At 44.5% G+C, this 13,164-nt stretch overlaps 1 protein-coding gene across 2 annotated transcripts in view; it reads left to right on the top strand.

Moving 5' to 3' along the window:
• The first annotated feature begins 2,372 nt into the window (after window positions 1-2,372).
• The window catches only part of Prkaa1 (protein kinase AMP-activated catalytic subunit alpha 1), a 37,451-nt gene continuing 26,659 nt past the window's right edge, over window positions 2,373-13,164 (top strand). Inside the window, exon 1 of one of the 2 annotated variants that reach the window (XM_029469655.1) lies at window positions 2,373-2,507. Coding sequence is in view for 1 of the 2 variants with exons in the window: in XM_021183155.1 (XP_021038814.1) it covers window positions 2,381-2,507 (127 nt within the window). In the remaining variant the exon portion in view is untranslated. The remainder of the gene's footprint in view (window positions 2,508-13,164) is intronic. The other variant, XM_021183155.1, reaches the window with a different exon arrangement.

A 13,164-nucleotide genomic window follows, 5' to 3' on the forward strand; every position in this document is an offset into this window, starting at 1 on the left:
CAGAGTAACCCTGTCTCAAAAAACCAAAACCAAAACCAAAAACAAACAAACAAAAAAACCCAAAAACTAATATATGTTTCAAAGGAGAGTGAATGATGTGTGATAAACATTTGTTCTCATACTTTCTCAGAGTATTTTATTTTGGTCCTAGGATTTTTGAGACTTTGCACTTTATGTGTTAAGTATAATTGTGTCTGACAATAACATTTTGCAAACAACCAAACCAAAAACCAAAACCTAAACTCAAAACTCCCCAGTTCTGTGTATGATCTTTAGATTTTGAAGATTGTTTTTCCTCTGAGACAGTTTCAGTCCTGCTATTCTGAGCTCTCCATGTAGCCCCAAACCTCATAGGGATACATCTGCCTCTGTCCAGGAGTGCAAGATTTAAACAAGTGTATCTCCGTGCTTGATGCTGTAGTAGGGTCTCAAGGCTTCACAGTTTCAGGAAAAACTGGCAAGTGGTTTCACAAAACTCAGCTTCCTTTCGCTCCTTGGCAACATCCTGTTGACGGAACCGGACTGTTTTGTGATTATTTGTTTTTCCCCTTTTAAAGCATTTATTTAATGTGTGCATGTGTGTACTGTAGGTAGGCGTGTGGAGATCAGAGGATAACTTCTGGGAGTTCTCTTTCACCTTCGGCCATGTGGGTCCTGGGGTTCAAATTCAGGTCTTCAGGCTTGACAGTGTGTGCCTGTAACTGTCGAGCCATTTATCCCACTTTAGTTCATGTTAGTTTTGAGAATCTCAGGTAATTCAAATCAGCCTTAGTGTCCCTAGGTGGAGAGGATGGCCTTGAACATGTGATCTCCCTAGCGATAATCTCCAGAGTGCTGGGATGGCAGGCATGAGTCACCATTCTCACTTTTATAGGCTACTGGGGATCAAACCCAGCATGTTAGGCCAGCACTCAACCAAACGAGCTACAGCCTGAGACCACTGATTTCTTGTAGATTAAACAGTAGAACCTTCCTGGGCAAATGTGAAGTAACTTAAAATGCCAGATCAGGGGGTGGGAGAATTGAAAAGGTTTCCCCCTCCTTGAGAGAATCCAGAGCTATTTCTGCCTTATAGTAATCCTTGTAAAATAGAGAGTTGATTAACGAAGACTGCTCCCAGTTATTGTTCTCGGCGTAAAAGAAGCAGGTGTTTCTCAACCCGTGGGTCACGACCCACGACGGGATCAACCTCCTTAGATCATCAGAAAACAATGATATTTACATTGCGATTCATAAAAGTAGGGGAAAAAAAGCTATGAAAATAGCATGTGGGAGAGGGGTCACCACAACATGGGGAACTGTATTAAGGGTCATAGCATTAGGAAGGTTGTGAACCATTGCTCTAAACTTAAAGCAGCTTCCTCCCGCCCCCCCCCCCATAGTTTCTCTTGGGACAAAAGCGTTTGATGTCATAAGCCAGAATATGGGAAAACTAGGAGAGTTGGTAATTTTCATCCCAAAGAAAAATGACATTTTTCGTCTCCTAAAAAAACACTCCGTCCTTTTTCTCCATCGACATTGATAGAAATTCAAATTGCAAAATCGAAGGATGGCATATATATTTTTACCTATTGTTAGAACTGAGTAACAGATTCACTTCAAAATCCTGTTACAAATAAACACACTTCTTTGGTGACACGTTATGGCTCCATTTATACAAACAACACACTTTTTCAAGTGGACTGAAAATGTACATTTTATTGAAAATGTAAAAATATTAGTTTCTAAATACCATAAGTTCGGGATAACACCTCTTCTGGAATTCACATAGCTCACACACATTCCACAGGGGAAATTTGGTGACGGTAGCAAATTTTCTAGGAAGTCTCTCCAGGCTGTGCGGTGTCCCATAGTAATTTACTGGCTCAGAGTTTTTTTGTTTAAAGCAGTGGTAAGTATGAAAAGTACAAGTGAAAACACCCTTGGCTTCCAGATGACACGGAGATGAGATGAAAATCAAGATTTCAAGTCAGTGGTAGGGCGGTGTCCCCTGTCTTGTTTCAAAGCACGCCGCGCTATCCCCCGGCAACGTGTAAGCAAGCATCGTCCTCCTGGGAATTACGGGGGTGGGGTGCTGTACCGCACCCACAGACTCGGGTGGCCGCGGTCGGCTCCGCTGCAGGGGAAGCCTCCCGCGCGCAGATGGGCGGGCGCGCGCAGAAGGATGCGGGGCGCCGAGGCGAGTACCGGCGCCGCTCCCGCCGCCTAGCCCGCCAGGGGGAGCGAGTGCGCTCGGCGGCCGGCTGCGGGGACTGCGGGGCCTGCGCGGGCGGCGGCCGGCGACTGCGCCCCACCGCGGCGCACCCGGTCCCCACCCCCTCGGCGCCCGCCCGCCCCCGGCGCGGCCCTGCCAGCCCCCTCCGCCCCCTCCCGCGGCGCCATGCGCAGACTCAGTTCCTGGAGAAAGATGGCGACGGCCGAGAAGCAGAAGCACGACGGGCGGGTGAAGATCGGCCACTACATCCTGGGGGACACGCTGGGCGTCGGCACCTTCGGGAAAGTGAAGGGTGAGGACGCCCGGGCCAGCGCGGACCCGGCGAACGGCGAGCGACGGCGCCTTTCGCACTCCGCATCCTCCCCCGCGCCCGCCTTCCGGGTGTCTGGGCTCAGTATCCCCGGTCCGGGCGGCGCTGGGAGCGGAGCCCGAGGCTGCCGCGGGCTGCAGAGCTGTGGGGTCCGCCGCGGTGGGGTGGGGGCGGTCGCCATGGCGACGGCGCGGCGCCGGAGGGGCGGGGATGGCTCTGGGTGCAACTTTCCCAAGCGAGGGAGTTGGGCACTGAGCGCGCGGGGGCGCCGGGCGCGGACGAGGGGGTCTCTTGTGGTCTTCTGATCCCGTGTGCCCTTGGCGCAGAGCCAGCCCATCGCGCTCTGGCGGTCCTCCGAGTTGTCGCTGCCTCGCTTTTAGGAGGTTGTGGACTAAAGTGCTTCTTCGGTTTCCTGAATCGAAATGTGTTCTTCCAAAAGCAAGGTAGCTGTGGAGATACCTTTCAGAAATAGTAATGCCCTTGTTAGGACTATTGATCTCCGTCAGGACTTTTGATGCAAATGCCTGTGAACTGGCGCGGTGTTTCCTATGCGTGGTTTACAGTTGGATGCAGATGCTGCTTTTAAGTGTTTCCGTTTTCGGAAGTTTTGCGGTTTCTGAGAGCTATACCTGGTAGGTAGGGCATATGTTAACTCCAGATGGTATTTATTAGCTTATAGGTATAGTTTCCGTTTATTCTCACAGTATATTTATATTTTAGTAATTCAGTGCTCATCATTTGGACTTTTTGTTCGTTTTGGTAGAATCCCCTGTTACCGCCTTAGCAAAAGCATAAGCATCTGTCTTCAACTAACTTGCCCTCTAGCCCACCACCTGTGACAAGGAAAATTCTGATTACAACCTTTGTGAGGTGGACTTTTTTTCCCCTTTAAAATATTTAAGCCTGCTATTAAGTATTTAGAGGAAGGAAGTTTGGAGCTGATAAGAAATAATTCATACATTGGTTTTTGGAGAAATAATAGACTATGGCCTGCATATATAGTAAGCTCCTTAGTAGATATTTGATTGAAATGAAAAAGTTTGTCAAATTACCCAGCAAGCTAACTGAGCTCCGTTCTCCCAGGAGGAGCAGAAGGAGCCCTTTCCATCTCTTGCCCTTTCCCAGTCCTAAACGGAAAGTTGCTGTGTAACCCTCAGGGGAGCAAATGCCTAAACCTGCCTAGGAAAATCAGAAAGCCAGACAGTGTGAAGGAGGAGTAGGTGTGGTCTAGGGCCGTAGCACTGATCATGGTTAAGCCAGTGAGCTGTTCGTGACCACTCTCAGGGTTTTGCTTTGTCTCTTTATATGCATGCATTTCTTTATTTCGAGAGAGTGTTACAATACTGTCCAGGCTGGCTTTGAACTTGTCATTCTTCGTGCTTCAGCTTCCTGAGTAGTTGGCATTAACAGGCAGCTCGCTCTTCCAGTGTTTTCTTTACCTTTAGCTAGGCATCCTCGTTTGCCATCACTGAGGTGGTAAGAAATGCTTATTAAGGCTCTGATGGAAGTGATAAGGCAGACTTGAACTCAGAAGGCTCCTTCTGAAGGCCCTGCTTGGAATGAATGTGGCATCTGGTCCGCCATTCCTTTGACACAGACCGGAGCGGATTAAGCAGACAGGAAAGGAAGAAGAGATTGTTTTCCCGTTCTGGGATTTGACCTGGGAAGTAGCAGTGCCTCGAACCTCCCTCCCAGTGACTCTGCTTTCCTTAACCTTCACTTCTCCACCCACCCACACAGTCTTCTCTCGAAATCCTATACCGTCAGTCATAAGCCTCCTCCAATACAGAGGGCCAGTGTGAGTCAGAGGATCCTAGGCTTTGTGGTTATAATTAAACTTGTCCTTGAACTTGTTAGTTGATGTGGGTCTAAATATTCAGCCAGTTCATTTTAAAACTGTTAAATGGTTGGGATGGTTTTTTTTTTTTTGACATTAGTAATAATGTCAGATTAGTAACTACAGGATTTGCTATGATCCTCTCCAAGGGCTGAACTGCCATATGTCATTTGGTTTATGTATCAGAGTGGGGATAGCATGACTGTCTTAGGGTTTTACTGCTGTGAACAAACACCATGACCAAGGCAACTTTTATGAGGACAACATTTAGTTGGGGCTGGCTTACAGGTTCAGAGGTTCAGTCCATTGTCATCAAGGTGGGAGCATGGCAGCATCCAGGCAGGCATGGTGCAGGAGGAGCTGAGAGTTCAACATCTTCATCTGAAGGCTACTAACAAAAAACTCACTTCCAGGCAGCTAGGATGAATGTCTTCTCACAGCCCATTCCCACAGTGACACACCTACTCCAACAGGGCCACACTTTCTAATAGTGCCACTCCCTGGACCAAGCATATACAAACCATCATACTGGCCATAGGAGGAATGTGACCCAGGTTTGGATATTCGTGGGGGATGGGGGGTGTCTTTCTTTTCTTTTTTTTTTTTTTTAACCTGGCTACAGTGCATAGTTATGTGTGTGCTTGCTTTTGCTGCAGGGATACTATAAAGAGTGAGTATTGTTAGGTAGGCGAGAAAGTGGGAGGCAGGAATGCACAGAGAGTGGGCCAAAATAACCGCTGTGTCTGGTCATATTGGAAATTAACCCCAGGCTTAGTTTGACAAGAACTCTTTTTTTTTTTTTTAAATTACTTTTATTTTTATGTGCATTGGTATTTGCCTGCGTGTGTGCCTGTGTAAAGATGTTGGATACCCTGGAACTAGAGTCACACACAGTTGTGAGCTGCCATTTGGGTGCTAGGAATTGTACCTGGGTCCTCTGGAAAAACAGCCAGTACTCTTAACCACTGAGCCACCTCTCCAGCCTCCATCTCTAAGAATTCTTAGAGATAATAGCATCATCCATAAATTCTTTGTTTCTATATATCTGTGTATGTATGTATATAAGAATTCTTAGAGATAATAACATCATCCATAATTTTTTTGTTTCTATATATCTGTGTATGTATGTACATACCGATCTATCTATGTATCTATGCATCTATCTATATCTATCTATCTATGTATCTATGTATCTATCTATCCATCGGTTTTTGAGAGAGGTTTCTCTGGGGAGCCCTTCTATCCTGGAACTCACTCTGTAGATCAGGCTGGACTTGTACTCAAAGATCCACCTTCCTCTGTCTGGGTCTAAAGGGGTACGCCACCACCACCCTAGCCTTAAATTCTAATTGAAAAATGTAGAGTACATTTTTCAAGTGTTATGCGTGTTGGTAAATTTAACATAAGAGATTCTAACAGAATCTGTGATTGTGATAGTGAATAAATCACCCGTATGCTATTTAGTCCTTCCAGGGAATTTAAGTGTGTTTTGGTTTTCTTTTTTCTATTATTTTTTTTGTTGTTGTTGTTGTTGTTGTTGTTGTTGGCTTGTGTTGTTGTTTGCCCCCCCCCTTTTTTTTTGAGATAGGGTCTCATTTAGCCAGGCTGGTTGTTCACAAACTCACTATGTGAATGAGGACAGGTTTGGATTTCTGATCCTTGGGTTTCTGCCTCCCTAGTGCTGGGATTAGAGGCCTGTGTACCACCATGCCTGTTTATATAGAGTGTTGAGGAGTGAACCCAGGGCTTCATGCTAAATGCTCTACCAAGTGAGCCACATCCCTAGTCCTAGAAATTGAATTTTGGGGCTAAATTGGTAGTGGCTGTCATGTTATGAAGTAAATAGTAATGAAAATAATTGGGTTACTTAATGATAGCATTTGGAGGGGAAAGTTTGGGCAGAAAACAGGGGGTTGGGGTTGTGCTTGAATTATTATTTTCAAGGTATTCTTTTTTTCCCGTCCTGTCTTTTTTTTTTTTGAGGCGGGGAGTTTGAGACAGGGTTTCTGCGTATAGCTCTGGCTGTCCTGGAACTCACTGTAGACTCTGGCCTCAAACTCAGAAATCTGCCTGCCTCAGCCTGCCAAGTGCTGGGACTAAAGGTGTGTGCCACCACTGCCTGGCCTCCCTCTTGTTTGTCAAGGTGTCAGTCTCTACTCCTTTGCTTGCTGTCTCCTACCTCCCATAAAACAGTCATACACACACAGACAAATAGTCACGTACAGTCAAATGGCCGTTCTTGACAGTTTTTATGGGTTGTGTCTTCACAAAGCAAATAAGTCACTTGTACATATAACCTGTTAAGTTGGTGAGTATTCCACATTAAGCCATACTTCAGGTAAATAGATACCCTTCTCTTTGAATGAATAAGGAAAATTTCCTTAAGTAAAAAACAAAAAATGTACATATGGGCTGGAGAGATGGCTTAACAGTTAAGATCACCGACTGCTTTTCCAGAGGTCCTGAGTTCAATTCCTAGCAACCACATGGTGGCTCACAAGTGTCTATAATGGGATATTATCCCCCTTTCTGCTGTTTGTGAAGATAGAGCGTGCACACACACACACATGCACACACACACAATAAACAAATATCAAAAACCCTACATGTAATATGTACATATACATATGTCATATATATGGCATGTGTGACTCTTTAGAAAATAAAGTTAGGCTGGGTGTGGTGGCGCATGCCTTTAATCCCAGCAGTCGGGAGGCAGAGGTGGGCGGATTTCTGAGTTCGAGGCCAGCCTGGTCTACAAAGTGAGTTCCAGGACAGCCAGAGCTATACAGAGAAACCCTGTCTCGAAAAACCATTAAAAATAAGAAAATAAAAAAAAAAAAAAAGAAAAGAAAAGAAAGTTAGGCATCAAACGTAGGTTGTAGAGCAAGGCATGGTGGGACATATTTGTAATCTCAGCACTCAGGAGGCCAAGACAGGAATGTTGAAAGTTTGAGGCCAACCTGGGCTGCATTAGGATTTCCAGGCCAGCCGGAGCTACGTAATAAGACTGTGTCAAAATACTAAAATCAGGAATAGGCATGGTAGTGCAACATGGAATCGCATCACTGGAGAGAGGCAGGCAGGAGGATTAGAACGTAAGGCCATTCTTGAGGAGGTAGTGAGTTCGCCTCCGGCTGGGGCTATATGAGACCCTGGTGCCAAAGACAAAATTACAAGTTCATATTGTAGGAGAGTATGTATGGTCTGATATTTATATGGATTACAAGACACTTGTCTAATACCAGTATAAATTAATACTATCTACAGTGGGCGTATATACGAAAGTTAGTCTAACAATTGAATTTGTAGGAATTTATTCTGTAAATATGCATGGGCTTGAAACACTGTATTATTCCATACCACATATGTAACATAGAAGCTTAGAATTAGCTGAGTGTGGTAGCACACACCTATAAACCCAGTATTCCGGAGATAGAGGCAGGCAGGAAGATTAGGAGTTAAAATGTAGCCTATGCCGCATTACAAGTTGAAGGCGGGCCTGGGCTGCGTGAGATCTTATCTTGCCTCATAAAACAGAACAACAGTTACAACAAAAAGTGTAGAAGTAACTTTATACACACATGTATGTGCGTATGCACACACACACACACACACACACACACACACACACACACACACACCATGGTGCGTATGTGGAGGTCAGGAAAACTTAGGAGTGAATCCTTTCTTTCTAGAGTTATTCTTTCCACCACATGGTCCCAGGGCTCAGAGTCAGGTCTGTGAGAGCTGTTACACACTAAGCCGTCTCCCGGAAACTAACTTTTCTGGTAGGTGAATAGTTTAAATTGGTTTCTCTATACAGTGAAATTATCTTACAGATGTTCAGGGGGAGAAGTAAGGAACGTTATGTAATTCAGAGAAGAGTTTTCCATAGGTACGCTTAAAAGCAAAATGTCATGTCTAGCTACCAGCCATTTCTGTATGAAAGGCAGAGGCAAATGTGTACATTCTTGCCCCTCCCTGTACAGCATGGCTCTATGTAGAGGTCATGAAACTGCTGTGATCGTGGCTCCACAGACTAGATAGTAGCCAAGGATGCTGTACTGCTGTGCGTGCTTAGTTCTTTTGTGCATGTACCATGGTCATTTTTTAAAAACGTTTAGAAAATTACTATTTATGCATGACTGCACACCAGAAGAGGGCATCAGATCCCATTACAGATGGTTGTGAGCCACCATGTATGTGGTTGCTGGGAATTGAACTCAGGATTTCTGGAAGATCATCTAGTGCTCCTAACCACTGAGCCATCTCTCCAGCCTGCCATAGTCATTTTTTAGTACCTAAATTTTATGAAAAGGATAAGGTGTTGCTATGTTTTTTATGGATTTATATGTAATAAAGTAGGTTGGTGTGTGGGAGAGGGACACTGAATTCAGAGTTAGTGGTCACCTCTGGGGAGAGATGAGGAGAGGCTCTGGGACTTCACAGATGTCTGTAATGTGTTGCTTAAGCTGCTGGTATTTGAAATTTTGTATGATTTAAAAATAAAAACTTTCTCTTTTTATTTAGTGTGTGTGTGGTGGGGGAGGGGGTGGTGTTGGAGGTGGTTCTTTCTGTGCGTCCACCATGTGGGTCCTGGGGTGTGAACTCGGGTTATCAGACAGTCTGCTGCCTAACAGAGCAATCCGGTGTTCCCTCACTGGCCCTTGTATGTTCCCATGTTCCTAAAAGAAATCCTCTAAGCTCCCCTCTCAATAGGATTAAACTATTTCCTTACAGTTTTATTAGTGGAATTTTCTTCTAATTTTAGAAAGGAAACGGAAATGGTTAGGTGGCTAGAATGCTTTCAGGGGATCTTTCTATCTTGGTGGCATCTCTAGCCTGTTAAAATTCTTTCTTTTAAAAATAGGATCTTGACCGGGCGTGGTGGCGCACGCCTTTAATCCCAGCACTTGGGAGGNAGAGGCAGGCGGATTTCTGAGTTCGAGGCCAGCCTGGTCTACAAAGTGAGTTCCAGGACAGCCAGAGCTACACAGAGAAACCCTGTCTCGAAAAACCAAAAAAAAGTCCAAGGTTGAGAGAACAATGAGTTTGTGGTTAGCTCATCGTTAGTTGATTAAGCTGTTGCTCTTGGGAGGTGAACCTTGTAGATGTGGCAAATGCGGGTGTTGCAGTTTGCTTAAAAGCAACAGTTTTAGCACTGTTGAAAACAAAGTAACAGTCTGAAAAATACCACTTAAGCTTCAATAAAGGGCAGGCAGGGCCGGCCCCTCAGGGAATATATACTCTTGGCAAAGTCCTTTTATTACATTCACTGATTGATGGGAGCAGCAATTCTGGGGAGCAGCAATTACTTTGACTCCGCCTAAGTTTACTCAATAGAGACTCTTTAGCCCAGTTTTGAGAAAAACAGTTCTGATTCTCACATGATGCCAATCCCTCCCCGCTTCTCACTGCATATGGTTGGTAGGACAGAGTGGATAGGTTGAAAGACTAAAGAGTCAGAAGAACAGTAGAACTTGATCAGAATAGCTGTCTATACCCTGGCAAACTATGGACCCTGAGAGTCCTCAATTTCTTCATCCTTAAAATAACAGGCTTTGAACACATATCATTAGGCCTGAGATACTATGTTTTAAAAGTGTTACACTGCCGAAATGTTAATGTTGCCAATCATTTGTTCAAAGCAAAGGTTTCTGTGTTCCTATAGATCAACATTGGCAACATTGTAGTGCCATAGCTTTAAATGACTGACTTAACTGGGAAGAAGGAGGGTGGGAAGGATGGATAAAAGGAAGGAGATAATACCTAGGCGTGCTTGTTTGTTTAGACAGGATTTCTTGGTGGTGTAGGGCTGGCTGTCCAGGAATTCTCTGCAGACAATGCTAGCCTTGAACTCTGCAGTATATACATCTGCCTCTGAGTGCTGTGATTAAAGGTATGCACCACCATGCCCAGCTGAGATAAGGCCTATGGTGACAAAATATTTTATGATCATCAGGGTCGAGACATTTTTAGAAAACTTTGGAAAGCGAAGTTTGTATTACTTTGATTTATTTATTTATTTATTTATTTATGAGTCTGTGTGTTAGTGCCCCTTTTTCCCCCAGGGTCTGTCACCTTAAGTCAGAGCTCACACCTTTGGCTACTGTAGCTAACCAGCCTGCTCTAGGGGATCAAAGGCAGTTGAAACAAGTGTAGCAGGACCTACTCCACACTTAGCTAACCAATGTGTGAGTTGAGATGTAGCATATGGCAGAATAATCTGTAGCCTTCCTGTTAGTCTGGTTTAGTTCTCAAGAATGAACCAGGAAGGTTTAAAATGAGAACAAATTGGAGGGAAAATGTTGCAATTCTCCTTTCCAGGGCCACGATGCTCCCAGATCAAGTGCCTTAGTGGCAGGGATGGGGAAGTTGGAGCGGCTTAGTTACTGTCCAGTCGCTCTGCAGAGATACCAAGACCAAGGCAGCTAATAAAAGAAAGAATTTTGCCAGGCAGTGGTGGCACACACCTTTAAGCCCAGCACTTGGGAGGCAGAAGCAGGTGGATCTCTGAGTTTGAGGCCAGCCTGGTCTACAGAGTGAGTTCTAGGACAGCCAGGGCTACACAGAGAAACCCTGTTTCGAACCCCCCCCCCAATTTTTTTTTAATTGAGTTTCAGAGGATGGGTCTACATCCCCTCTTCATGGTGGGGAGCATGGCAGCAGACAGGCAGGCAGGCAGGCAGGCACGGCATGGCACTGGAGCAATAGCTTAGAGCTTACAGCTAATTCAGAAGCAGGAGGTGAGGAATGGGGCCAGAGACAAAGACAGACAGACAGACAAACAGACAAGCACACACTGAACCTGGTATGGGCTTTTGAAACCTTAAAGTCCACCCCAGTGACTCACCTTCACTAACAAAGCCATATCTACTAATCGTTCCCAAATCGTCCACCAAGAACCAAACATTCAAGCCATCACCAAGAAATACCATATTTAAGTACAGTATACTTTATGTTTGAACAGTGTACTTTAAGAAACTCAGTTCCAGGACTTTTAGCTGTATGACTTTTCCAGCTAATAGGAAGTACTTAGAGCATGGAGACGGGGCTGTGGAAGCTGACTCTTGATAGGCTGCGCAGGATGCAACTTAACTTCGATAGCAAAATCCCATAGGAGCATCCGCTAGTCGTGGGAAGTCCTCTGAGCTGAACAACTCCCAGCGAAGAATCGTATGAAGGCATGTTGTGTGTGTTTACTTAAGATGAACATTTGTGTCCCTGTCTTCATGAATGCTGTATTTTTGAAACTTTGGAAGTATATAATCCAGTATAGAAAGCCTTTTTTATTCAACTCTTGTTTTTAAAGCTTATTTTTTATGTTTGTGTGTGTTTATATATATGCTTTTGATTGAAGGCGGGTGTGGAGGTCAAAGGTGTTGGAGCCAGCTGAAGCTGGAGTAACAGATGGTTGTATGCCTCCTGTTGTTGGTGGTCCTATGGAGGAGAAGTTTGTGTTCTGAACTGCTGAGCCATCTATCTATCACCCTTGAGTCCTATAGCTTGTTCTGGCCTGATCTCCCAATTCTCCTGCCTACTCCTCCAGAGTGCTGGCCACTTTTTATTTTTTATTTATTTCTATTTTCTTAAAGATTTATTTATTTATTAATTATATGTGAGTACACTGTAGCTGTCTTCAGACACACCAGAAGAAGGCGTCAGATCTCATTACAGATGGCTGTGAGCTGGGATTTGAACTCAGTCAGTGCTCTTAACTGCTGAGCCGTCTCTCCAGCTCACTGGCCACTCTTTACATCAATAAGCATATCACCTTGCTAGGGCTGCAATAGCAATACTAAAGAGTGGTGGCTTAAAACTAGAGAAAATTATTCTCTTACAGTCTGAAGGTCAGAGGAGTGAAACTGGGAGTCTCAAGGGCTGTGCTCCTGAAGGTCAGTGGCGAATGTGTGCCTTACCTCTTAGCCTCTGTTATTCCTGGTTTCTCCTGGCCTGTGGTAGCATAACTCCACTCTCTGCTGCTGCCACCACCGTATGGCTAGTCTCCTGTTTCTGTGCTCATCATAAGAGAGCAAGTCCTTAGATAATTGTGCTCATTCTGAATCTAGCATCATACCATTTTGAGAGCCTTTTCTAAATTCTCTTTTTAAAATTATTTATTTAGTGTATATGAGTATACTGTAGCTGTCTTCAGACACACCAGAAGAGGGCATTGGATCCCATTACAAATGGTTGTGAGCCACCATGTGGTTGCTGGGAATTGAAACTCAGGACCTCTGGAAGAGCAGTCAGTGTTCTAAATCACTGAACCATCTTTTCAGCCCCTACTAATTTTAAAGATTTTACAGAACTGCTTGTAAGTAAGATAACATTCTGGTTCCAGGTTGACGTGGATTTCAGCTCGCCAGACTCCCTGTACTCTTTCATGTTTTGTTATTTATTTGTGGACCCAGATCCTGGTGTCAGGTGTTTACTTGTGTTGGTCTCTGTTTTTCAAGGTCCCCACTGAACCTGAAGCTTACTCACCTTTTCAGCTAGGCTGATTGGCATTCTGGGATCTGCCTGCCTCTGCCCTCTAGGTGCTGAGGTTATAGGCATGGGAGCTGAAACATTGAACTCAGGGTCTCTTCCTTGCTTATTAGGAAGGTCTCTCAAGGTTAAAGTTGTATGCTTTTTCAAAAGATTCTTTAAAGGACTTAGTAAATTTATTGTGTTGACTTTTTTTTTTTTTTTTTTTTTTTTCAGCAAGGTTTTTCTACGCAGATCTGGATGTCCTGGAATTTATTCTATTAAGATCAGATTGGCCTTAAACTCAGAGATCGGCTACCTTTAATCCTG

Source organism: Mus caroli, chromosome 15 (genome assembly GCF_900094665.2).
Source record: "Mus caroli chromosome 15, CAROLI_EIJ_v1.1, whole genome shotgun sequence".
Lineage (NCBI taxonomy): Eukaryota > Metazoa > Chordata > Mammalia > Rodentia > Muridae > Mus > Mus caroli.